General features: G+C 47.4%; 1 protein-coding gene and 1 long non-coding RNA gene across 18 annotated transcripts in view; one reads left to right on the top strand and one right to left on the bottom strand.

The window, feature by feature from the left end:
- The window catches only part of LOC135898527 (transducin-like enhancer protein 4), a 103,422-nt gene that overhangs the window by 57,127 nt on the left and 18,728 nt on the right, over positions 1–27,567 (bottom strand). For 6 of the 17 annotated variants that reach the window (XM_065427503.1, XM_065427508.1, XM_065427505.1 and 3 more), the window contains exon 2: positions 17,766–17,867. The exons of 3 other annotated variants lie outside the window; for them this stretch is intronic. In XM_065427503.1, the coding sequence (XP_065283575.1) occupies positions 17,766–17,867 (102 nt within the window). Of the gene's footprint in view, positions 1–13,240; positions 13,686–17,765; positions 17,868–27,567 lie in introns of those variants that run through there. 8 more of the 17 variants (XM_065427504.1, XM_065427507.1, XM_065427510.1 and 5 more) reach the window with 3 other exon arrangements.
- LOC135898450 (uncharacterized) lies at positions 20,909–22,460 on the top strand. The gene is made up of 3 exons (XR_010563335.2): positions 20,909–21,071; positions 21,173–21,388; positions 22,224–22,460. It is a non-coding gene; the product is annotated as an uncharacterized lncRNA (long non-coding RNA).

Raw genomic sequence — 27,567 nt, 5'->3', positions numbered from 1 at the left:
CTGAGCAGTGTGTGCTGTGCAGCGCGCTGGCTAGCGTTGGCGTCAGAAAGGATTGGATTGGATGCAGAAAGCAAGCTTGTTGGCTATCACCTGGCGTTCCCCAAGACGGCGCTTTATTTTCCACGGGATAAAATGGACGGGTAACGCATTATAAGCGCACGTCTAAATACTTCATGGACAAATAAGTTCTATGTATTCGCTTTACTTTATAAAAGTGATCAATGGGTGTTTTGATTCTGTTTTATTATCCTGAATTTGGCCAGAGGACGCTGCAACCATGAAAGGTCTAAAGCCCCTCAATTTTAGGGCTTTAGAAAGGTCCGTTCCGCTTTGGCTTACGCGGAGCGCACAGCAACTAAAACAGTCTGTATATATAGTGGTTCACACTGGGAATGCGAATCAAAGGGAAGAAAGAAAGAAAGAAAGACGCGTTAAACCAGAGCTGTCCTCATTGTCTTCTAAAAATCTTTAAAACCTACATCGCAAGTTAGCTGTGGCAGAAAAGAGGGAATGCGGCAAACCATGCTGTATTTAATGGTTGCTAATGCGAAAGCACTGCAGGCGCCATTAAGCGGAAATCCGTCGGCGTAGTCGGCGTGACCGAAAGATGGCACCAAAAATGGCCTATGGTGCGTGCGTCATTGGGCACGTGACGGCGCAGCTAGCCAATGGGGTGGCGCACCACGTCACGAGTGTATAATATGAGCGCGTTCACGGCGTTCCCCGAGGGTACAAACGGTATAATACACTCGCATTCACACACCTAAGCAGTCTTAAGTGTCTCTGCCGAATTTTTATTCGATTCGCGTAATGCCGACTTGACTTCTAGACGTTTACGTCCTGAAGGGCGAAGCACACCCACACACAACGGCGAAAGAAGCAAATCGCTTAATGTGAAAGCATTATATGGCCCATTGCGCCTAAATCCGCCGCCGTCGCCACCAAGCGATGGCACCAGGCAGCACGACGTCATCTAGGAGGAGTTGGACGAGCACGCCTCCCCGACGCCGCCAGCTCCGCGGTTCTGACTCACGGCGGTCCACGGTTCTCCACGGTAGTCAGCCAGACTGCTGCGACGTGACGTGTGCAATGACGTACGCTCTAGGCACACATTTAGTCAGTCAGAACCACGGAGCCGCCATGGGGTCATTATTACCATGATTGAGCACTTAAAGGTCGTTTACGATTGAGAAGAATATCAGCCGGATAGGTGGCCACTTTTGATTAGGTGTCTTTTCCCCTTTAAAGTTTTTTTTGTGTGACGTTTTCTTTGTATGTACTGCTCGTTGACCTGTGATTGCTTATGACGACTTAGTGCTCGTATTATTGTAAATAGTTCCAGTACATAAGTCATCTCACTCATTGTAAATAACACACACACACACACACACACACACACACACACACACACATATATATATATATATATATATATATATATATATATATATATATATATATATATATATATATAAGAATCCGCCATGGCGTCGGGGAAGCGTGCTTTTCTGCTCGTCTCGCACCCCGAAAGCCCGGGTTCGTTTCCCACCGACTGAAATATACAAAAGCTTGTTTTCAAGGCCATTAATTTACATTATTTACAGGTACCTCCCTCAGAACTTTGACAGTAATCCGAAAATCTCTTTTTCACGTGTTTTTACTCTGCGCAGTCGGCCATTTTTGGTACCATCTCTAGGTCATGCTGACAACACCGACGGATTTTCGCGTAATGGGGCATGTACTGGTCTCGCATTAGACCATTTCACCAAAGGGACCATAATGCTTTCGCATTCCCACATGTAGGCAGTCTTAAATGCATCTGCCAATTTTCTTCGCGCACGATCAAGTACCTCTTAGGAACTCGTAGTTTTTGCAAAGAGCATCGTGTAAATGCGATAGTCAACTGATCCGTCCTTTCCAAGCTGAAGAGAAAGGAAGAATAGTGTGGGGACCAGGGAAAGTTGGCGGCTGGGGTGAAAGTAAAATAAGGCGAGTTGCGCGCAACAGGCCGCGTCATCGGCGACGAGGCCCCCTATATATCACCTCGCGGGCTTCAGTTCACTTCCCTTTGAAATAAATTATTCTGTCCACAATATTTTTGACGATGATGGCATGCATTGGGACATTCATTCCAGCAGACAACGCATTCAATAAATACATCACGTTGACTATAACTCTCACAGGAAAGTGCACTTATAGGTTTCAACTGCCAGGATGTCGTCGCAGTGACCCCTTGCAAGTGAAGCAATTCAGAGGCTCGCGACGCGTCAGCTTGGCGCCCCATGAGAGATGCCCCGGATGGCTTCCTCGCCGCCCCATTTCTAAGTGCCTCGAATTAACACGCGGCGGACCCGTAATTCTAGCCGTCTTTCCTTCTCGGTGCCTATATCGGAGCGACACCGAAGAAGTCGCTCGCGACCCGGAAATATTCGCAGTTCGGTATACGGGTCGAGCTGTGCTCTATTAGACATGACACACCGAGTCAGAGCCCGAACGGCCAGCCTTAATTTGCATGACTGTGCTCAAGAAAGCCGGTGTTCTGTATAGCTCGCAGTCTCTGGGAGCACAGATGTCCCGAGAGAAAACCACCCATATAATGTCGTCGTTCTTGTTCCTCGTCCTTGCGTTCCATTTTTCTAACTGTCAACCAGTTCTTTAGTTCGTACCAGATAGGACGAAAACATGCTCTTTTTGATCTCGAGAAACTTGCGTTCTACCCGACGATGCATGTTAAAAATGAAACGGAGCGGCGGTTCTGCAACAGTCCGCAGAAGCTGATGTGCCACACCACTGTCGCGGTGCAGTTAGTATACATGATATTCGTCTTTAAAATAAGTTTTCCCGTGAAACAGATGGTATGCGCTAGACTTGAGGAGCTCTGAACCCTTCAGGAAATCTAACACCACGCAACGCAAAACTATTTTATATGGCGTAAGCTGCTTTGGGCTCATTCCAATAGCCGTTTCAGATGGCGATGTTGTCCGCCGCTGCCACCGCCGGTGTGCGTGGCAGCTAACGCCAGGCTCCTAACCATTATGTGGGATTGGCCAAGAAATCGCTGGATTGCCTTGAGGAAGAAAAAGAAAAAGATTAAGGAGACGCGCGCGGCGTAGCATCGATACGTGCGCACTTATTGCAGTTATATTTAATACACCAGGTGGTACGCCATGTAGCAGTTGCATAGGTAGCAGCACAAGGTAGTTTGTGTTCCCTGTCAAGTATGTGGCTCCTACCCAGTGCGGGGGCCAAGAATTGGATGGATTGTCTTGAGGAAGAAAAAGAAGATTAAGTAGATGTATACAAAAAATGCTAGAACGAAAAACGTGTATAGCAAACCTGATTAAATCAACCCGCACCGTTTCAAAGCGGATGTCAATAAATAAATCATCATCATCATCATCATCATCATCATCATCATCATCACCACCACCACCGCCACCACCACCACCACCACCACCACCACCACCAGCAGCATCGTATCGCACCACGAGTCAAGGGATGTGACATGTGCGCCGCGTAATCTCGATACCTTCGTTTATTCTTCGGTACACGTTGTATGGCGCCTCCTCGCAGGGCAGGAACCGCTGCTGAAGAAGCGAGCTACGGACGTGGCTGCAACCAGCAGGCAACGTCGGGCCCAGCAGACGGCTATGCAGGGAGCAGCACAAGCCGCAGGTCGCCGTCAACGCCGGCCGGACAGTTCAGATCATTCTCGTCAACACGACACAAAGAGACTTCACCACGAAGACCCCTGTATAGTGCGTGCAGCCGAAAATGGAGCCGCTCCTCCGGCTTGCGCTGTGACTGTGCTGCGTCTGCCGCGCAGGCCAGATACTTTTTTTTTTTTTTTGAGTGCGATGTCATTGCTATACCGTGTTTCGCTCAAGAAGAAATAAAATTACGCAGTATCATGTGCCACTTAAATATACATAATGACATTACGTTGAAATCACTTTAGAGGAGCAAAATAAATTCATATTCAAGTGTCGCTTCGATTGTAAACGTAAATTAGGCATATCCACGGTCTCGGTTGTGAGAACAGCCCGAATCGCCCCAATGCAGGAAAATATTGTGGTGCGACATGTTACCGATGTTACGCATGAAGTCATCCCCGCCAGCCTCTCAGCGTCATCGTCGGCTGCAAGTGACATCGTTCACGTGGCGAGACTAAAGCCATATCACACACCTTTCGCCGCGGATGTGTAGATTAGGCACCGGTACGGCGCTTCTACTGCCGGGGGTGATGCTACGGAACAGCCGCCACAGTGTGGCTGCACTGAAGAGAGAAGGAAGACGACGTGGGCACCGCTTGATATAGCGTCGCCATCATTGCCACCGTTTGTCCACGTGTAAATATATTGTAAATAAACTCGTATGTCAGCTACACGTAACAATATTCTTTTCTTTTCTTTCATCATCAAACAAATAAAAAGTTGCAAGACTGCTGAAAGACGGTGTACAAAAAAAAGGGAAGGGGGGGGGGGGGGGGACTGGTGGGCAAGTTTCTCAAAAATTCGCTGCTACAAAGCAATTTTTACTCTGATCACATTCGGAGTTCCTGCTTGTCACCGCAATAATGTCACACGTGTACGCCCATCACTCCAGCCGACTGTTCTTAATCTGAAATCTCGAGTTTGCCCTTCAGGCGCTGAAGAGCAGCTGAAGCACGTGCCCACTCAAAGAGCGCGAAGCGTTCACCGTTGACATGGAGAGACCTCACTGCCACACGATGATATTTAGACGCTTAGAACGACAGAAAGCTAGTTGGTAAGGATTTATTATGCAAGAAAAGGTGAGGCGTGCAGACAGGCCTCACCTTTTCTTGCATTATAAATCCTTGCGGCGTTCGTGTAGTCCACTTCTCTTCTTTTGTGTCCTGTCTGCACGCCTCACCTTTTCTTGCATAGGGAAATTTAGACGACACATCTCGCAAACAATAATTTATGCGGAAAGAAAAAGCAGGACGCTGACTAAAAAAAGACGTGGTTATGCGTTCAACACGGAAACCTTGTTGGCAGAAAAAACAAGGTTTCCACAAGTTGAAATGTCTTAAAACTATAGACTCCAAACTTCATTTAGCGCCTCCTCCTGTTTGCTGCACAAATATATAGGCTGCACTAACCCTTGCATGCAGGCGAGCAATTTCGCTGCGGTTATGTGACATGCACTTTTAAACGAACCTCGCGGTGTGGTTTTTTATTTTTCTCTCTCTTTCTCTTAATTAAAAAGTGCACGTATACCGCCAGCACAAACTGAAACGCGGAAAGAAAATCAGTAGGGGCGGGCTAATAGTCAAAGTTTCTAATACGAATGGTTTGTGTGATATTCAATCCGCATTCGAAAATGAACTATTCGGTATTTTTGAACCCAGGCACTAAACAAGATATTTCGCAACAGCCGGCTGTTGCCGAAATGTTGCCGAAAAACGAAATGCAATTACATTTTGGACAGCGTGAAAGACCTAGTTTCAGTCAGTGTAGAATACAGTGCATCCACGTTTCATATTTTTTTTTTTCACATTAGTAAAAGTGAAAAGCACACGAAATGCACGCAAAAATTGACATTTCTGATCGAACCAATCGCGGGTTCGCCGTGGAAACAATCTGGGTATAGTTCATACTCCCGTCAACTAATAATGCACACATAAGTGATATAAACAAAACAACAGAGAAGGCACTTAAATAGCGAGCGGTGACGGTGTAGCAAATAAATAAAGGAAAGTAAAAGAATAACCATAAATTTACTCTCTCTCTCTCTCTCTCTCTCTCTCTCTCTCTCTCTCTCTCTCTCTCTCTCTTTTTTTAACTCACCTTAAAATCAAGCGTGACTTCATGTCTACCTCCCTTTTGTTGTATGATTGCTAATGATACCTCAATATATTGATAATTCTTCAATGACTTCATATCGTATAGAGCCTGTAGGAGACCATATACATTTCCCGTTGCAAATGGTCGGGCACTGGATTACGACGTCCGCCTACGTGTTGTTGACCTGAATCACGTAATCGACGCGCCTTTGTCGAAAACTACGTTGGAAGTTCTTGGCGAAAGCAGAGGCGAAAGGAGAACACGCCGAAAAAAAAAGAAGAAAAAAAATCAAGAACGAAAGCATTGCTTCCCAATAGACAGCAAGCTTCGTATTCTGTGCAACCAGGGTTATGGAAAACGATAACATTTGAAGAAACGCACTTGGCGGAGGACAAGTTTGCGGTGTTACAGCGACGCCAATGAACCTATATTGCACGTAATAAATCGAATCTCCATGTGTAAACGGGCATCGTGAAAGACTTCAGGGAGGAAAAGAAACAGCCTGTCCGTGACGTCATTGTATCATCCCCCTCCCCTTTATTGCTGCCACATCCCACGGCACTGCCAGGAATACCAGCGCCACACTAACTTACCACAGTCGAGAATGGCAAGGTTTTCCATTTAATTTTTACTCAGCAAGGAGTACTTATGATGGCACACATATAAAACTAAAATCTAGCGATATTGCCCGGAAATTTCTGCTTGATCGGAGGCTTTGTTCGCATGAGTTTTATTATTATTATTATTATTATTATTATTATTATTATTATTATTATTATTATTATTATTCGTGAAAACATGAACGGCCCCGCGAAAAGGAAGCAGGATAGCATTTGCGCATGCGCTGAAAACTGGCAGTCGCGGGTGCAATAAAATGCGCTATCTTATAGATCTCGCGCATGCACGCATGCACACACGCACATACAGACGAAACTCTAGCGGCCACGTGATGGAATTAAGCCTTGAACTAGAATTGCCAACCGGAAATGCCTTCTTTTCGTAATTCAATTTACCCGTCGTCAACTTGTGAAAAAAGACGGTGGAAGATCTCGCGTGAACTCGGCCAAGGCCCAAAAATAAAGAGCGAACTTTCAGCTTGAGAAGAGCTTCGCGACTGTCTCATTACGTTAGGTAACAAAGCACGCAATTTCAGTTCGAAGTAAGCGTCTGTTCTTATCCGCTGTCGCCTTTAGTGAGCGCGCACACACACACACACACACACACACACACACATCCTGTTCCCGCAACAAAATCCTGGTTAACCGACTTATCGGCGGAGAGCTTTTACACCGCCTCTTGCTTTCTTTTTTTTTTACTATTATTGTTATTATTTCTATTTATACAATGATGCGGACCTCGCAAAGGTCCAAGCACTGAATTTCCTGTTTGTCTCTGCGCTTTTCCACGGCATTATAGTCCCGCAATCCGTTTCGCAATGGCAGTGAGGACAGCTGGTGCTTCAGTGGTGGAGGACGTGACGACGTCTCTGTTAAATGACGTTTCCGGCTCAGCTCAAGGGCTCTATACGTCCGCTCGAAGATTAATCCGTACCAGCGTGCCGTCGTATCTCGACATCGAAAAAAAAATTTGAGACACAGATCCCATGAGTTTTATTGCGTGCTGCTATCACTGCGAATGCGAAAGCACTAAAAAAAATGGCACACGCGCAAAAATATCCCGTGCAGTGCGCCACATTTTTTTTTTCTTTTTTAAACGCAAAACAGGATGAGGCGTCTCATTTCTGCGTGTGGGGAATTGCTACTTTTGGCAAAACGCTATGTCTGCCAGCTGAAAAGACCAGTGCATCGTTCCAACTATCGATTTCGACCGGTTCGCTGTAAATTACCAACAAAACTCATTGTTTTATTTTCGTTAATTTTTTGCCTAGTTTTGACATCTCGGTCATCGGCGTTAATAAGGGCGTCACACTTTAGCGCGGAAATTTGTTTTATATTGGAGTTTACAGAGCACTTTTTTAGTTAGCGTCCCGAGGAAACATTTGTTGAAGTAGACGGGTTCATCGGCTGACAAGCTGGCATTTGTAGCGTATACAGAGTAGTCGCTACTCCATCCGCGCAGGCTAGATGAGCCACCCACGCACGAGATTCGTAAACATTTTCTTGGCTCGATTTATTGGCGTTTAGTTAGATTAATAAGTTAGCAACAGTGCAGCCCAGATGCCCTTTCGAAGGAAATTAATCAAACGTCTCTGAAAAAGAAAAGAAAAATGGAATTGGTCGTCAGCTCCGAAAAACTGAATAGAAACCTGTGATTTCAGTTATTACATAGATAATTAACGCGGCTAGCGAATCCTAAAGTGCCTCCTCCGTGTATACAGTACAACTTCGTAAGCTTCAGCGTCTGCCCGCGATTGGATTCGAATTCTTTCGGAAAAAAAGAAACTAACAAGAAAGAAAAAAAGAAAGAAGATGCGCATATTGGCATTCTTTTGCGCTCCAAGCCGATAGCGTCTCCAAACTTTGAGTCCCCTGTTTCTAAAACTCCCCAATGAATGCCCTACGTTTGGTTGCGAACTGTTAAATAGCTGAAATGTTTTCATTTGATCTATCATCATCCTTCATTCATTTAACGATTTAACGTTGCGGAGAAGTCAGCGAAATACTGAACTTGTTTTCAACATTTCTAATTCGTAATAAATAAACAAATAAATATATAATAAATAAATAAATGAATAAATAAATCGGCATCTTCCTTACGTTTGCTTCGTTCTCTGCTGATTTGTGTCAAAGCTTCGTCAATGTATCTTTTTTTTTTTTTCAGCACGGTCCTTGCGCTGTATTGTATCTAAACAATGTGTACATTGTTTAGATACAACGTGGATGGCCATGATCCCAAGTCGCACGTCGGCGTCGCAAGCGTCCCTGGCGTTTCGATACTCGGGTGGAGCGAGAGGCACCGCTCCTTTCAGCTCCAGAGGTTTCCAACCAACGAAAGTTCTACGGGAACCCAAGTAAGCGGCCCGCGTGGACAGGTCGGGTCGCGCGCGAAGTGGCTGATGAACATTTTGTGAATTTATCGAACATGAATTGTTGGTTTGCAACGCACAAGTGACATGCACTACGAATAGCACAGAGAAGAGGACTGTCTGCACGGATTATAGCTTCCCGAATAAAACAATAATCTAGGGTTTTCCCGTGCGAAAACCACGATCTGATTGTGAGGCACGCCGTGTAAGCGCGGGATCTCCGCATTAATTTGGACCCACCGCGGGGTTCTTTAGCGTGCACCAAATGCACGACATGCACACGAGCGTTTCTGGCATATCGCCCCCCTCCCTTCCCTCCCACCGTCGAAATGCGGTCGCCGCGGCCGGGGGTAGAAACCACGACCTGGTGCTCAGTGGCGCAACGCCGTAGCCACCAAGGCACCACGGAGGGTTTTTGAAAAAGCCACAGCTGCGAGTGACAGGTTTTCGGTAGGTCACAAAGTGCTTAAGGAAACGTTTGTTTAGGTTCATTCGTGAGATGCGCTGGCCACCAAAACGTCAGGAGTATGGCGCGCCCCGCCCATCTGGCACGTGTATGCACACCGTGTCGACAGTTTCCTTATTCACTAAATAGCGCCCAAAGGAGGAAACATGTAGAGGTAATGTTTCCAGGAATCTCCGGACCGACGACACCGTCGGATAATCGAAGCTAATGGGACGTATAGCATCGGAAGGAGGTGGAAGTATACATATGAATAAATCTGCATTGCGACATGCATGTATGGGCTTGCTCGCTATAGTAATACTGGTCAGAACGTAATATACGCGAGCCTACGAAAAGGTTTTACGGATATTACATTTCTAGCTGTATAGTCCTCCTTCATTCTTCTTCATTTTCTTTCGTTAAGTGATGGTTACAACGCACTATATCCTATACAGAAGGGGGAAAATACTAAGCAACTTGGGGCACATTCAAACCACGGTGACTATGACGTGTTTTCGGCTCCGCAATCACTTCTGGTGCATGCAGTCAGCAAAAGCATGCCTTTCGAGATCTGTTTCTGTAACTCAGAGGCAGCCGTCACGGGGTGATTGATTTGAACACCACCTATTCTTGTAACTGCTTCCCAACGTTCATATTTGTTAGTTGTACTCATGTTATGTGCGAGAAGCGTGTACGTATAAGATTTCGAAAATATGTGGCAACGCTCCTAGCGTTGTCCAAATTCATAACACCGCGACCAAGTTTTGCATGTCCTCAGAGACAGCGCCGCTTGCTTGTTTATTTTAAGGGTTCGAAAATGCCTTTGTTGAGTGTTTTTACGTTACACTCTCGACTTGTTCTTCGCCCTTAGAGCGAGAGGCTAAGAAGCGGGATGTCAGGGTGGCGTATCAGGTAGGCAAGCTCTGGGTGCTGCGTTGTCGCAACAGTACGGTGCGACATAATCTCTTGGCATGATATAGCCACAAGAACCGAACGACACACGAATGTTTTATACTCCGGGGAATCACCATCGATGACGGAAGTTTATGGTCTGCACTTTCCATTGACACCTACATCCCACCGTTGATATATGTCTGTATTTACATTCGTGCCCTTCATGACATTCATGCCACATTGCTGCACTGATAAAAAGCTAATTCATTACTGAAGTAGTCTTAGTGGCGTAGCGTATACGATTTTGGATCCACTCCAGCTCCCGAATACTTTACCATAACGATCTGAGCAATTCGCAATCAAACATCTGAGTGCGCAGTCCCGCCACAGAAAAGAAAAAAAAAAGGGGGGGGGGGGAATAGTGCCCAGTGTGCCCCTATCTGGGTATACGCCATGCATACGATGTCCACCTGCAAAAGGAACATTTAAACCAAGGATGCAATATTATAGGAAGGTTAGTGAACGCTAGAGCAACAGTACGGCCAGCCTCTAATTCCCATTTTCAAAAAAAAGAAAGAAAGAATGAAAATCAGATGAGGTGTCCAGACATGAACCACTTGGCGCAATGTCTTCAGCTATTTCGCAACCTGTCGTATAATGGCCGCCTAACTGGGAGTATAGTTATGTGCCGCCGCCTTAATGTTCGAGAGTCGATTAAGAAAGAATAATCGCGCGAAGGAAGCAAGAGACAAACCTCCTTGTTCTTGGAGAAAGTCCGAGCTGAAATAGTGGCCGTGGGTATCGAGCCTTTTAAATCATTCAAAGAAATCTGGGCACGCGCGCGTTCTCGAATTCTCGCGCATTCCGACGGAAAACACGATCTGCCGCGCGACACGCAATCGAACCGCGCCGCCGTCGGGGTTATACCTTCGCCGCTGCTGTGCGTACCGCAGCACGACTGCATGCAAAAGAGAGAAAGGCGAGCCCGCAGAATAACAGGCGGGAGACGCAAATAGTCGATCGCGCTCTGCGGAAGCAGGTGGAGGGGAGAGGAGGAGGGCTGCAGCCAATCGATTCAGCACCGCTGCAGACTGCGGTTCTTCTCGCCCCGGCTGTGCTCGAAATGAGCTGGCGACAAGATGAAGAACGCTCGCCGCCGCCGCGGATCGGTGCCCGGGAGGGAAATTTGCATTCCGCACAAGTCGCGCCTTGGCACGGCACTTTCTGCATGCGCCGGCCGGCGCACGCCTCCCTCGAAGGGGTGGAGGTGGTGGGGATCACATACGCCGCAGCAGGACCGCTTTTTAATCTCAGTTAAGAGCGCCCGCTTCGAAACTCTCCCATCGGAACCGCGTTACAAATAGCGCCACCATGCCTGGGTCGAAATTTTCGAAGCAGGAAACCTCCGGCGCACATATAGATATAATGCAACGTACGCCTGCTAGCTGAGTGGCCAACTGCCAGAAACTCGCACGACTCGCGCAGTTCCCGCAAATTGGTCACAAACAGCGGCCGGCTTTTGAATCGGGAAGCTTCGAAGGGGTATGGCTTGAAGAGTGGCACGCGCTGCAGTTGTTTCGCGTCTAACATCGAATGGCACCAAAGACGATAACAACAAATTTCGCGTTTGTCCTGACAGAAATTTATTTGCTCCAATGACGATAAAATTTCCGAGGGCATGCGTTCTTCATTCGCTCTAAGCGAGTTTTCGGCTGTCAAAGGCAAAAGAGATGGAGTCGCTCCAGAAATCCAAACAAAACACACGCAAGCTTTTCTGTATGTGTGTCTTAATTGCTGCTAGCTACATATGCGGGAAGAATAAAAACGTTAAAAAGAAATTAGTCAATACCTAGCAGTTTGTTACTTCTACGACTCCGACTGTCGAGGTAAAGTGTAACTAGCTGGCCGATTATGACGAGTGTGCACCGTTCAGCGAGCACGATGCAAACAATCGCGCACCTGCTACAACACACGCAAAGGCCAAGCCGCGCGCACTCGCCCCAAGCAGCGATGGCGAGCGGTGCCAGAGAAACCGAAGGTGAGAACGCAAGAGGGTGTGGGGGGAGGCGAGCACATCCGCCATGCGCCGCTTCCAACGAGTCCGCACACAAACTGCGACCGGCCAAGTATGTAGTATCGAGGCGCCGAGGGGTGTGCATGAGCCGACTCGGTTTCCTGGGCGAGGCGTTCCCCCCAGCACTACCGAGCAGTGACGGAAGGGCGCGAGAGGTGGCGCCACGCTCGAAACCGACAGGGCGAGTCGGCTGCTGCCGCCTCACCGCACGCGGCGGCGGCAACGGCAGCGCGGCTCATCGGAGCGTGACTAATGTCCGCCTCGGGGGTAGGCAGCAGCGCGCGGCTCGGTGGACAGCCCCGCTGAACCCCCCGCCAGAAAACAATAAACAAACCGCCGCTCTCGCTGTTATTTGAAATGCGGCAACACGCAAGCACAGCGCCTAGCGACGATGATCAAGGAAGTCGGCCCTGGTCGTCAAAAGCTTGGCCAACTGTGTGCGCGCACTTAATTACGAGCTTCCATGTGGAACTTGCTGTAAAGCGAGCCAACTTGGTTTGAGGGGGCTTTCTTCGGCCATCTGTATTTTGCTGAGTAGATTTTGTCAGAACACCGCAACCGTACGGTAGTTGCAGTGGAACACAAACGGGCACTAAAATCGAGGTGCTAAAACGCGTCTTTTCAGACAAATACGTTTTGAGACATGACGCAGTGTCCCGCTACACGGCACATACAGATTCACCACACTAAGTTCCATTTGGCGCTCATTGATTGAGTCAATGCGTTCGGCGTAGAGATATCGCCGCAAGAGATGGCGATCGTTGTTTGAATCCTGCGCGAGGTTAGCATACGCTTTGAGTGCGTGGTGGTGACCTTTTTTTTTTTTCGGTTGCGATTTACGGATTGACGACGAGGGCGCCGCAGCGGGGTAAAGTTAGCCGCGCGCTGAAGACGGCGGAAGCTGGGGCATTACAGCTGCCAGCTCGCTTGGCCGGCGGCGGCTTTCACGAGAGGGGGGAGCGGGCAAGACTCGGAGGGGGGAGGGCGTTTTTAATGAGCGCCGCCGCTAAGAAGAGCAATTTGCGGCCACTCACCGGATGCCTATTGGGGAACATTGCGGATCGATGCAGCCGCCAGAGACGGCCGTCGGGGGGCGCCGCCTTCAGCTGGCTGCTGTCCACGCCGGCGCGGAAGACGCACCGTGCTCTTCAGGCGCCCGCCATGAAGTCAAAATCCCGCACGATCCAAGGTATCCGGCTTTCTCGCGAGTCACTCACAACGCGACCCAGGTGTGGAGTCTCCCAAAACACAACACAAGGCCGCGACGCTGCGAGCAATGGCGGCGAGCAGCGACAGCAGCGGGCGAGCAGGCGCCTCGGCGGTCGACGAAAGAGCGCGCTGTTTCCTCGGTGGGCCGCGGTGTGGCGCAGCGGCGCAACAATCCACAAGCAGAGAAGCGCGATGGGGAGGAGGGTGTGACACCCTCCCGGCGGGGCTCAACCCGACGACCACCGGCAAATCGGAACACCAAATATGGCTCACAGTATGATTGCCCTTATCAACAAACATGACCGGTCGCCAGCGCCACTTTCTCCCCTGGCGGCCACTGCGAGCTCGCGGGGCGGGACGCGGCAAGCACGTGGGGTGCCCGCCTCCGCGCGACGCGCGCCAATCGTCGTGCCGCGCGGCGCCTCCGCTGACAGCCGCGCGTCAGGAGCGCGTGACCGGCGCGCGGCGGTCCTGATCTGTAAATACAACCGCGAGAGATAACCGGCCCGAGCAGTTTTCCCCGCTGCAAGATTTCCGGCCCTTCGAACTTGGTCGTCTTTCGCTCCTGTCGGCCTCAAAAGAAGAAGCGCCGACCGCGCGCCGTTCTCCACTATAAACAAGAACGCGCCCTCTCGTCCTCCTCCTTCCCCACTGCGTCGCGTCTCCTCCTCCGCGCTCTGCTGCGCGAGCTTAATTTAAATAAACTCTCCCGCGCTCCGCGAGCCTTGTAAACCCACTTAGGTGGTGATACATTGTGGTGGCACTGGGAGCGCACTAATTGCGCGCCGCCGCCGGCATAATGGAGAGTAATTGACGGACCAGGCGCACACTCTTTTCATAATTCTCGCTTCGCCTCTGCGGTGGCGGGCGGCTTCGTTCACCAGCAGAGTGGTGAAGTCTCACCCTCTATGGTGACGCGCCGCTTCCGCGCGGCACAGCGCCAGAGACAAGTTCTCGCCAAATTGCCTTTCTGCTCCTCTTCACAACTGGCATTTTCCGTGACACCCCACCGCAACTTTTCTGTAATGAACGGCGTTTGCGCAGAGTAGGGCAGCGTGCGTCATACACGACCCGAATTGAAAGTAGATTTCCATCCTCACGACGACTACGACAACTGGTGTGGCTGCGGAAATCGTAGGAAGTTTTCGCGAACGTTCAGATGAGGCTATCATTTCGGGTCAAATGCGAGGTCCAGAAACACCGGTGAGCACTGTTCTTACCCTTTTACAAGAATGCATGACGCGCTGCCTCCCATCTCGTGATGATGCGTGAAGTTCACTCAGTCGCTACAGTTAATCGCACGGCTTCAATTTTGAGCTCCTAACGCTAGAAGTATAAGGCATTCATCCGAGCAACTGGAGCCAGGGAACACGACGCAAATTCATTTCCAAATTCGCAGCACATTTCAACCTCACAGTACATAGCTACGATATATGTTCCAAAAGGGCACAAACGAAAACATGAGGCAACACAATACAGCGAGCCACAAATATGCATCGGAACGCGAGCAGTACCAACCGTATCGATTTCGATATAGCCGTGATTTCTTTGCAGCGAATCGGTCCAGTACGCACCATTGCATTGTGTCTGACCATATATTTTTATTGCAACATATTTCTGACTTACTTTTCCCCGCAATATTAGTGCAAAAACAAAAAATAATAAGAATAAGAGGCCGCGAATTGATAAATTTCAAGACAGTTGAAGCACTTTAACAACGCTATAGTCGGATACAACTTTAGAAAAAAGGGGGCGTTTACTCCTCCGAGGCGGATGCACACGAGCATCCACCAATGGGCGCGCACTCTGGACCGACGTCATGCGCCGGACGGCCGGTGACTTCGCCGCTTCGGTAATCTGGGCGGGGCCTCCCCTTTTTTTCTAAAGTTGTATCCGACTATAGTTGATACCAAAATATATTACAATTGTGCGTCTCTTTGCGTTAGAGTGTATAAAGCACGCAGATATGATACACTGATTTACAGTTTATGTGAAGCTGTTATTTCGTTTACGTGAGCTTTGCTAAAGTTTCGTTCCGAGAAATACCTATAACATTTCAGCGCAATGTGCATACATTTTACTCGCTGCGTGTTCCAGAGAAGGCAGGCGGGCTCGCCCAATGTGCGCAACTATAATCTGTCTCCCTAACCCAATGCAGTGCAGCGAAGGTTATAGGGCTCGTGTCAGTCACTCAGGAGCTATTGTGCAAAAGAAAATGGGCTCGCCCATCGTGCGCTATATATCATACTGCGTCCCACCAACTCCCTGCAACGCAGCGCGAAAGCTGGAGCTCGTTTCAGCCAATCCGGCGCCGGTGCATGTTCCAAAAATGGGAGGTGGCCTTACCAATTGTGCGCTGCTACCAAAGTCCTTCCAGTGCAGCGAAGGCTAGGGAGAAGTACAGCGAATGCTAGGGCTCGTGTAAGCCAAACAGAAGCCGGTTGGATGTGTGTTCCACAGTGGGGAGGTGGGCTCGCCCATTGTGCGCTTCATAGTTTAGTACAACGTATCAGAGGCTCAGCGAAGGCTTGTGTCAGCCAATGAGGGGGCGGCCGGCTGCGTGTTCCAAATAAGGGAGGTGGGCTCACTCATTGTGCGATACGGATCCTTAAGCGGGAATCGTTGGTTGGTTGAGACTCCGTATCATCAGCTTCTAGGAGTGAAGTGAAGGTTACAGGTTAATTACATCATCCATTCAGAAAATAGAATCAGATGGCGGACTTCTCCGTTGTCAGCCGCTGATTGCTTTCCGCGCTACGCTTATACTGACTTGAAGCGTTGAGGAAGTATAGCTCACAATGGGTGAGCCCACCTCCCTTAATTCTCTGGAACATGCAGCCCGCTTTACTGACAAGCCTTCGGTCGAAGTGTAGGCTGGTTAATTGAGTTGTTCCTCAACAGAACTCGTATATATACGACAGCGAATCGCCCCATTGCCTCGTTCCTACTCACCCATATGTTTAGTTCAGTCCTTACACTTCCATGTTCATTTTAATCTTTAGTTAGAACCTGTGACAACGCATGAATGTCAAGATATTGAACAAGAGAGAGGGGGGGGGGGATAAATGAAAGACGGGGAGGTTAGCCAGGACTTAGCCCAGATGGCTACACTTCTCTGGCGGCATGGGGTGAAGTGGAGGGAGATATTGAGAGAAGGCGAGAAAGCAATGTGTTTATATATGTCACTGACATGGCGAAAATTCTGAGCGCAGTATCACAGACGGTCGCTCAGTTCGGCTGCCTTCAGGAATCGCAACAACGCCTTCGTGGCCTTCTGCGGCTGCGTTATCGAAACAAAGTCTTGTCCAACGAGAAACGTTTTCAAAAATTTACCTTGTGCATATACACACCCTGTTCTTTCCCTGTCTTTCTCACTCGCATATATATTTTCACTTTCTGAAAAGAACTGCAACCTGTTTAAAACGAATGTGATCGCTCTTCTGGCACTTAATTTTTGGCCACAATTGCATGACTCTTGCGCGCCATCAAACACACACTGAAACAACACATTAGCTAATCAATCGCTTCGTCAAATTATCCCCTTCCCATCCTTTGTATGTATGACCCCGCCTTCAGTTTGCTAGCAATTCTTTGTCACCAAACTCCTCACCAAAAGCGACAACGACACCGAAAGTGATAGACTGAAAACATGAGACGCCAGCTTCTATTCACGAGAACTATATAGGCTCCGATTGCCCGCAGCGACGGCAGCATATCCCAAGTGAGGCGTTTAAGGAAATGAAATAAACATGTGTAGAGATTTCAGTGCAGAACACTTAAGTTGTGCAATCAACGACGAATCCAGCTTGTCTAGTCTAGAGTATAGTGGCCAAATGGCCGACATACATGTTACCCAGATAAAAGTAATTAAGTTACTGATGATGCACCGGGAAAAACAGTAACTGAGTACAGCACGAATTACTCTATTTTAGGAAGTACTTGAGCAGCACTACATACCGAAAGAAATAAACTATGTTGTTATTTAAGAATCATTTTCAATTTACTTACAAATTACATATTTGTAGATGACATATTATAAATTAAGAGCATCACCAAAATGGCATTGTTTTCCTCAAAAAGTGTTGCCCATCTAAATTCGGATAGCGTACGCAGCTTTCTTCTGTTTTGCGTAGGCGTCAAATTTCATTTGCGTATTGACAAGTTTTCTATGATAGGAAACTGAGATGCATGAAAGCGCAAATGACCTGAAACACAGACAATTTGTTGCAATCGTGCAAGTATAACTTAAATGTAACCTACATAGTGAGTACAAGTTACCGCAGAAAAATTTAAAAAGTTATGAGTACCAGTTACTAATTTCCAAAAGTAATTTCAAACAGGGGTGTATACCCGGAGGAGGAAGGGGGGTGCGCGAGGGGTGTACGTACACGCACTCCGGGCCCGTGCCATGTCCCACCTCCGCTCCGAAGTTGCTGCGTACCAGGACGCTGCCTGTCCAAAGGAAAAAATAAATTATTGGCTACGCCATTGACGGCAAGTTACTAAAATTAATCAAATTGCAATAACTGAGCATTGATTAATAGTGAACAAAGAATGACACTGAAGCCAATGTTGCGACAAGCGGACTTGCGTTCGTCATGGCTAACTGAGTAGCATTCAGGTTATACATGCAAGCCTGTTAACGTTTTCTTGTCTAATGATTCTTCTATATAGGAATCATACTATTGTATTGCAGGAAATAGTCGATAACGAAAAAAGGCAGAAAAAAAACAGTATTCAGAAACGCGAATGTCAGCAATCCTAATCACATAATTTGTTGGCTTCGTGTCGCGGATAAATTTATCTCCCTGAAATTTCACAAATGCACATGCGTCGCATCCACAAAGAAATGTGGACGCAACCCGCTGAGGTTGTGTCCCCGCACTCGATTTTTTTTTTTAACCCTGTGCCTGAATGCGTAAACATCGTCTGCCTTGGGTGGTTCAAAAATCGTCTTCAAGTAAGATTTTGGGCACTGCACACCATTATGATTGCTAATTAAGAAGTTGGAAGAACGACATGCTGCTTACAACACATTTATTTTTTGGCAGTTCGCGAGGGAAACATTCGATTCATTGCCAAAACATTTCCGTGGAAATTTTTTCTTTGTCTTTCCTGACTTTTTTTTTCCTGAAGGTGTACACGACATATATAATTGTCGTTTCATTTTGAAAAAAGAATGGACCAGAATGGGTTACAGACACGATAGTGACATGATCAAAGAATACTGAGCGGCAAAGCCATGTATATTGTACAAGGCGTCAGGAAACTTTATTTGAGGCCATGAATGGCTATAGATGAACATTTTATTTCTTATACACATTAATCAACTGCCATCTAATATACCTGTTAACGTTTGGCTTTTCACAGACGATTGTGTTGTGTATCAAGTAATCAGTTCTCATATTAACCATCCAGCCTTAAGAGGACGCTTTAGCTCGGGTGCTCCTATCTATAAATATATGTAAAAGGAGAATTCGGTTTTCTCCGCAACCACAGCACAAAATTTGACGAGGTTTGTTGCATTTAAAAGAAAAACTGAAAATCTAGTGCCTGTTCGTTTCGAATTTTTGGTTTAGGTTGTCAATATATTATTAAAAATTGGCAAAAATCGGAAATTTTCAGAAAACGAAACTATCAAGTTTACAACTCTCTAACTCAGCAAGCAAAAATGATATCACAATTCTGTGAATCGCATTCAATAGTACATCTAAAGCGGACAAAATTAATATGTTACACATGACTCTAAAAATTTAGTAATATGGAAATACAGGTTTTGCGGAACCCTTGTACACAACGTAAAAATTCACGTAAGATATAAATTGACATATCGAATTTGACCGCATTGAATGATCTAATGGATACCGTTTACAGAACCGCGATATCTGTTTTTAATGCAGAGCTATTAATTCATAAACTTGGTGCGTCTATTTTTTTCCAAACTTTTAAATGCTTGAATATCATTTTCATAAAATTAAAGCCCTCAATAGAAATTCTGCTACAAACAGTCACTAGAACTTAACTTTCTCTCTCAAATACAACAAATTTCATTAAAATCGGTTCAGGGGTTATTTTAAAAAAGCGTTTTTGCGTTTTACATGTATTTGAATTCGCAACTCCAGCAATTCATGCGACACCTAGCGGCAGTAGGGAGAAACGAAATACGGAGGTCCAGTCGCCGTGTGTGCCGTAGAGGCTGCTGTCGCGGACGGAAGAATGAAGCTGCTAGCAAAGAAAAAGCGAACGGCCAAGCAGTTCTGCTGTGTTCCTCGGTGCGTGCCAGCGAGATGGAAGGACAGCGATATTTCCGTTCACGCACTTCCCTCCGAGTGGAAAGGCTGAAGCCGCAGAACCAGGTGGATCGCAAACCTCCGCATCGGCAACGCTGTGACGCTTACAGTGACTGTTTGCTCACGGCATTTTGCACGGGATACTTTCTCCTTACCAGGTGAGACACTATTGTGAACTTGTGAACTCGACCCTAATGCATGACCATTGTGCGTGGCCATTATACATGTCGCTTTGTCACCTTATGTAAACACGTTTCGCATTGCGGGCACTGGCGATTGGGCTATGCATTATTTGCTGCATATGTTAGCCGCAACGCGAAATTCGAGTACAGGTTCGAGACCTGTCACAGCGGTTTCTCCGAGGAACGTCTCTTCTGCACTCGTTAACCACATTGGCTGTAATTAGAGCTCATGTTCGACGCTTCACAGCGGTTTCTGCGAGCAACGTCACCTCTGCGCTCGTTGGCTAACCCGGCTGTAACTCGGGAGGCTTTTGATGCCCAGCACGTCTCGCGCAACTTATACGGGCGTCGGAGATTCAAATGTTTACGAATGATGTACTAGCAAGTTCGGGAAGTGTTGCGTGTAAACGTGCCACGTATGTGGCATGCTAAAGCGGAATAAATATCATGCGTGGTGCGGATGAACTTGCAGCACAGGCGCACTGCACGCGGGCACTTCCCAGCGCGACTGATTACGAATTTGCCACTTGCACTTGAGAATCTCCGACGTGCTCAAAAGTGGCCATATGACACTGGTATTTCGCACCGACGGCGAGCCTATCACGTTCATTGCAGAAGTTTGCCACTTAGGCGACAGCCACATGTCAATTTTACACGCGTTTGCTAGTTTCGAGGAAAATTTACGGCGTCCGCCGTCTACTGACGTGTCGCATATGTATGTGCAGTATTAGTACCTAAGCTAGCTTTATCTGTGTTATTAAATCATCCCCAAGTCAGTGGCAAAACTACTCCGGTCATGTGGTGGTGTTTGCACCTGTGTACTTTGCGTTATGAGCAGCTTTCAACTACGTTTTGCAGATGCTACATTCGGTGTACAACGTTGCATAGCCTTGCACACTGAAACCGTGCTTCATTTCCTTGCAAATGTTTTTTTATTAATATTGTGGCCTTGTTTCTGAGGTAAAAATAAAAAAATTCTGGGTGCAGCCCATATTGAGGCACAATAAAGCATAAACAATTCATTTATTTTTTTCAGATGTAGCATGTCAAAGACAGCGGCTGAAAAAAATGCAGTACCAACTGAAAACCTGCCAAGGACGTCATGTTATGATGAGAACAAGGATGCTCATATGAAAGAGCTTTCACTGGCAAGACTTCGCCGACGTGTGTATCGGTCAGCCAGAGTAAGTTAATTTGACTACATGTGCAGCACTTATATGCTTATGGTACATACACCATGTCTACAAGCATGCAATAGATGTCAACACCTTTTAATGCATTACAGAATGAATCAAGCAAAGAAACTGTTGCCTCCCCATTAGAAGCAAAGGTGTTGCCCCATGCACCTGTCAGCACGACCACCATGGTAAATTGGCTGCCTGCAACTTGTGCACACATTGCTTCACCACTAATTCCTTGGGATTAAACTCTGACATTGCAGGACGATCTCCCATCCCCTGACCGCAACAGCATGGACCAAATAAGTGACAAAGGAAATATGGTAATTTCTTTTTGAAGTTCAGTGTTTGACGGAAGCCCGTCTGGTCGGGATGAAACATGGTTAAAAGGGTAAACAAAAACCCGGGGCACTTCGCCGACCAAATAAAGATTTAAAAGAAAAGAAGACGTTTCGGCTCCCACACGGGAGCCTTGTTCACAGGTAAAATAAACAAAGGTGCTCGAGCAGCTCGCTTAAATAGTCTAGAACACGTGACGCAGGCAGCGCGCATACACTGACGGCAGATTGCCATCGCTCCTGCTCAGAGTGTGTGGCGTAGTCTGTATCATGAGGGACTCAAGATAAAGGCGTCGAGATAGCCCTTTTTCCCTGGCAATTTCTTTTTGTATATGTATGTGTTGTGGTAGCTGTCTTTACCTAGACGGTGGCATGCTTTCTGGATTTACATCGTAAAAGCATTGTGGTGTGTGATGGGTGCACATTAATTGCAACTTGTGCACACATTGCTTAACCACTGGTTTCTTGAACTGAACTCTATCTGACATTGCAGGACGATTTCCCATCCCCTAATAGCATGGACCAAAGCCTTGCAAACACCATAAGGGACAAGGACATAGCAAATATGGCAATTTATTTTTTCTATATATTTGTGATGTGGTAGCTGTCTTTACCTAGCCGGCAGCATGTTTTCTGGATTAACTTCGTGAAAGGATTGTGGTGTGTGATGGGTGCAAATTAACTGATGCAAAAAGCCTGGCTTTCCTACTTCCAACATTGAATATAATACATTGACGTGCATTATTGGAATGACAAAAAGAAGCTGCATTTCGCGTCAGATATTTCAGACATTACAACTCTTGCTTTTGTTTTGTGACAGGAATGTGCTTGCCAACCTGGCCTCCGGACATTAATGGCAGAGTACTCAAGAGAAGAAAAAGACGTGGCAAATTTCCTACTAGAAATGGCTTCACGGACAAGGCTTACAGAAAGCAAGGCTGCCCAAGTGACATCGGGTACTTTTCCACAGAAGTTTGTGAACACGATAAATAGTAGCAACGTAAATACATGCACAGGCCTGCTATCATTCGATGTTCTGAATGCTCGTGTGACGTGCTACACAAAAATTCATCCACTTTCAGGGCGGCACCAGTTATGTGTAAAAACAATTGCATTGACATTGGTGAAATTGAAGCATATTTCCACTGCATTCTTGAGTCACCTTTTTAACTGTTCTCTAACTACATGTAGCAACATAATTGCAGAGACTGCTCAGTTGATGTGTGAAATTTTAAAAGTAACTGTGGCTGTGCCACCAAAAGATGAATTCCAGTGGCACGTTTGCATATTCGGCATTAGGTGATTCACCTGAAGTCGTGCCATGGCTGGCGATATTGCAAGTAGCCTGTACTGCACAGAGGCATTTGTGCGTGTGACCTTGGCTCCATCAAAACGTGGCGGCCTTGAGAGTAAGTGCGGTCTTCTGTTTGGAAATCCAGCATTTTTTATGCCACTCAGCCACTTCATACTTTTCAGACACGGTCGCTGCCATGTGATCTACATGCTGCACTTGTTTGCATTGGCCAAACCTGCAGACTTCAACTTCAACACACTTTTTGTAAATTAGCAATGCACATTCTTTTGCAACTTGTATTCTTCATTGAAATGCTGATTTATACTACGCATTCTGATGCAAGTTTTCATCTTATGGTATTCCGAGATATTTGCAGTTCACTTATGATCTGTGTGCATAGAGTTGTGGTTATTCTTCAATGGCTGTTTGTTGTCCCTTTCCTTACTTGTATTTTTTCACAAAATAAACCACATGCACTCAATATTTTGTTCACTGTACTTGGCTCATACGTTTTACTCAAGCCCATTTTTGTTGCACTTTTTAGCATATGAGGGTATATCTGGCCAAACAGAACATGAGAAGTAACATGGAACAGTGTCAAACCTGCATACGATGAGTATTTAAAAAGTTTGGCCACCAGAATTGAGTACTCTGAAAGAATGGTTTGATTCAAATGACCCCAGCTGGTATATGTACCATAATTTATGCTTCTTCCCAGTTTGTTGAATAGAGTGCAAATGGCTGTCCTGGGAAGCATAACTAAACCACTGGTAATACAACATGGGGAGACACTTGTGCAGACTTAACATCAGTGAATGATAATTATTGACCTCCAGAGAGCATATAGAGCTGTCCTTACTATCAACATATCAATAAATGGAAAGTAAGTGGCATAAAAGTTTAACATGCACTTAAAGCACTTAACAAACACTTAAAGGGGCACTGAAACACTTCCGACTGATCATAGTTACCTCACTACAAAAGAACACCGCCTGCTGCAAAAATTTTTCGAATCATTGAACTGTAAGCGGAATTAGTAGTTATTGCACTGATGCATTGCTTTCTCCTTTCGCCTCAGCTAGTGTGCTGGAAGCTACACGGTGCATGGCAAGGTAGCAAGGTCCTGGTCAAGTTTTTTTTTTTTACACATTGCTACTTGTGGTTCAGGCATGTGTGGCGCTCTCTAAACGCGAGATGGACGCCTGGAGCTACATCACTTACAGAGACCAATAAATACACACGGCTGTCTGATCGTCCTGCGAACAGAGCTTGTGGTGGTCGTGGTATCTATATTATGCGGCATGCCAGTTTCAGGGCCCCTTTAAGAAGGGCACTAACAAAGACAACAAAAGTTGGTTTCATGAATTCTGCCTGAGTCGCCACTGATATCACACGCAGTTGCTCGAGCACAAATTGTGAAACAATAACGTATGAGCCATAGGAAACGAACAGTCATGTCGGCAAAAAAAGAAAAAAAGCAGGATATGTATTGTGATAGGTAACCCCAAGCGCCACAGCACAAGGTGAAGCTAAGTTGCAGTTCGGCACATAATGGGATCTCTTCTGCTTACAACGGTGCACGCACATGAACATTTCACTTTACCACGATCTTTGCAATATGAACAGCATTGAAACGCAATGTAGAGATGAAACATTAAAGGGACTGGCAACCACACCAAATGTTCCAGGATAAGGTGCCAGGAGAAACAGCCGAGATGTGCTTGCACTTTTGCGACAATCCAGCATTGCACGAACACTTTGCCTCCACGATCGATGGGTCCCGGAATGCGTCGGCGATTCTCACCACAATCTCGTGCGGGTCCGCTGTCACGCCGGAGGTTTGCACACACGCGTGACCACTTCTACTTAATTACTCTTTGTACCACTGGTACCGACTAAAATGAGGTGCTCGGCGTCCACTACCCGTTCGCCCCCCACAAAACAGCGCGAATTAACATCGCAGTGCAACAAACTTAAAGTTTTCACCAAGGAAAGCGTACGCGGGGACCTCCGTAAAGCCGCCATACTGCACAGTGTAGCCAGACCGGGTCAGGCTTCGCAGCGCCCCCTAATGTTGATTTGAGTTGCGAATAGGCCGTGTTGGAGTTGGCCCGAGCTGAGACGCTCTAACACTGGTATCCAAATGGTGCAATGACTGGCAAATGACAATGAATATCTGGTATGTTATTATATATATATATATATATATATATTGTTGTGCCATTACCACAAGCCCGGATTCCGAATCTGCAAGATGCGGAATCTATCCTGCGAGCGCCATAATTCTCCCTTCACAAGACAAGATGCTGCGCCGTCGTGCGGGAGAAGCCTCGGCGAGCAGCGTGTTTAGACGTGTCCGCGTGTGCCAGACGGCCCGGCGCCGCACCTCCCTTGCCTGGAGGTCACCGCGCGCGCGAACTTTGAACCGGGTGGCCAGCGCGGTCGCTGGTTGGACCCCTCGGACGACCGTCGTGTGCTGACTTTGTATTGGGCCGTTTGAGTGACAATGGGCCTCGGGGATTATAAAAGCAGCGACACGCCGCTCGAAAACAGGATCTGCCGACCCCACCGGGAGAGAGTGTCGCTCCCGACTGGGGTGAGATGTGTAACGCGTTTTCGCCGGACGTCGTCGTGCGAGAACAGTCGCGTTTGTTGTGAGCACTCGGCCCCAGTGCCGACCCGTTCATGTCCTGTATGATAACCTGTATATAATGTATAAAGTCCCTTTTGTTATTCTCATCGACGCCAGGCTCGGAGTCTTCGCTACCAACGCTCTGTCACGAAACGGGTGACGAAGCGCTACGGGACCACAAAGCCGTATTCGTGGTGCAGCGGCGCAAGTTCGTAACACTGGATGGCAGCTACGGGATTGACCGGCATCAGCTACCTCGGCGCGGTGAGTGCCTGAAGTTTACCTCAAACACCAGACTTTCTCTGACACAGGTTATAGTAGCTTAGGGAAGGATTTGGTGTTGCATTGTGATAACCTTGTGTGTTTCAAGCCTAGTAAGAGTGTTTTGAAAACCAGGGGATGCTGAGGGGGTAAACAGGGCAGTGTGTGAAATACTTGCATATGTATTACTAGTAGTGTTATAGTAGCGTACGGCAGGTATATTCAAAAAGGGCAAACAGCAGGAGGACAGTGTGAACGATGGAGAAGTACAAGGTGAAGGAACTTCTCGAAATTTGTGAGGAGTTGGGCATTGAGTTGGGCTCAACCAAAAGAAAGAATGCGATCCTTGAGGTCATGAGGACTGGGGACGTAACGGCTGAGGAAGCCGCAGAGGCCTGGGCGGATATCAATGAACGTCGGGAAAGGGAGGAAAGGGAGAAGGAACGTTGCGAGCAGGAAAGGAGAGAACAGCAACGTCGCGAGGAGGAAAAGGAGGAAAGGAGAGAGATTCGTGAGCACGAGCTTAAAATGAAAGAGTTGGAGAACCGAAATAACTCGCCGGCGCCTAGTCTCACTTCTAATGTTCCCAGAATACGCGATCAACTTCCACCCTTTGTCGTCGGAGAGGATATGGCCAAATACCTCGTGAAATTTGAGCACGTGTGTGAACGAAATAGCATTGAGCGATCCCTTTGGGCACAGAATCTGTTAGCGTTGCTTCCTGGGGAGGCATCAGACGTAATAACTTGCTTATCGAAAGAGGCGTTTGAGAGCTACAGTGATGTGAAGGAAGCGCTACTGCGGAAGTACAAATTGTCGCCCGAAGCTTTCCGGCAGAGGTTCCGGTATGCAAAAAAGGGTAAGGAGTCGAATGTTGACTTCGCGTTTCGTCTAAAAGCCGACCTGGTGGAATGGCTGAAGGGCGAAGAGGTTTTCGACGACCGCGACAAAATTGTCGAATGCATCGCGTTGGAGCAGTTCTACCGTTGCATTGATGAGGATGTCCGGCTCTGGCTGCAAGATAGGCTAAAGGAGGTTAAGCTAAACAAGGCAGCAGAGTTAGCGGAAGAGTATTATACCCGCCGCAGCTTGCACAGCAAGGCAGTGCGCATAGAAAAAGCAGATAGAAGAGATGGGTTTTACGGGAAGCCCGACGAACGGAAGGAAATCACGCGTGGCGAGTTTCGGGACGACGAGTCCCTTCCCAAAGAAACTGTAAGGGTTGGACAGAATGCATCTCAGAATGATGACGATGGTCCGAAACAGCGAAACGAAATGACGCGTTCTTTTAAAAAACGGAAACCGTTAACCTGCTACAATTGCAAAAAGCAAGGGCACATCGCTGCAAGCTGCCCAGAGAGAATTGATTTTGCAACGATACAGGAAACTCGCAAAAACATACGTCTATTGGAGCCCTATGTGCAGGAAATTAAGGTAAACGGCAAGAAGTGCCGAGCACTGCGGGACTCTGCAGCAACTATGGACGTTGTTCACCCGTCTTTCGTCTCCTCGAGTGATTTTACGGGAGAGTGCGTTAGGATACGGCAAGTGGCCGAGAAGGAGAGTGTCTGTTTACCGATCGCAACGGTTATCATTGAAGGAGAGTTTGGGAAACTTAACACCGAAGCCGCTGTGTCAGCCGCCCTCCCGGAGCAATTTTCCTACCTCTTCTCAAATAGCTCGGAGCAGCTGCTGAGGGATCAGGGCAAATCATTCTTTGCCGACGTGGCGTACATGGCCCCCACGCGATCCAAAGCGCGCCCGCTGTCGAGGGAACTTGACTTAGCGTCGGTGAGCGAAAGGCGGTGCGGCACACGGACCGATCACGGTAACTTGAGTGGCGAGCAGTCACGGGAGAGGCAGAGCTCGGAGGCTGGCCTAGACGAGCGGGTCCTGGAAGTGAGTGGGAGTGACGCGTGCAGTGCTAGCCGCGATATAGACGCGACGCCGCAATTAGGCGACGCGGGCTCCACACTC

The sequence above is a fragment of the Dermacentor albipictus genome, chromosome 2 (genome assembly GCF_038994185.2).
Source record: "Dermacentor albipictus isolate Rhodes 1998 colony chromosome 2, USDA_Dalb.pri_finalv2, whole genome shotgun sequence".
Lineage (NCBI taxonomy): Eukaryota > Metazoa > Arthropoda > Arachnida > Ixodida > Ixodidae > Dermacentor > Dermacentor albipictus.
Note: the sequence above shows the minus strand (reverse complement) of the source record. Positions and strands in the feature narration are given on the sequence as shown.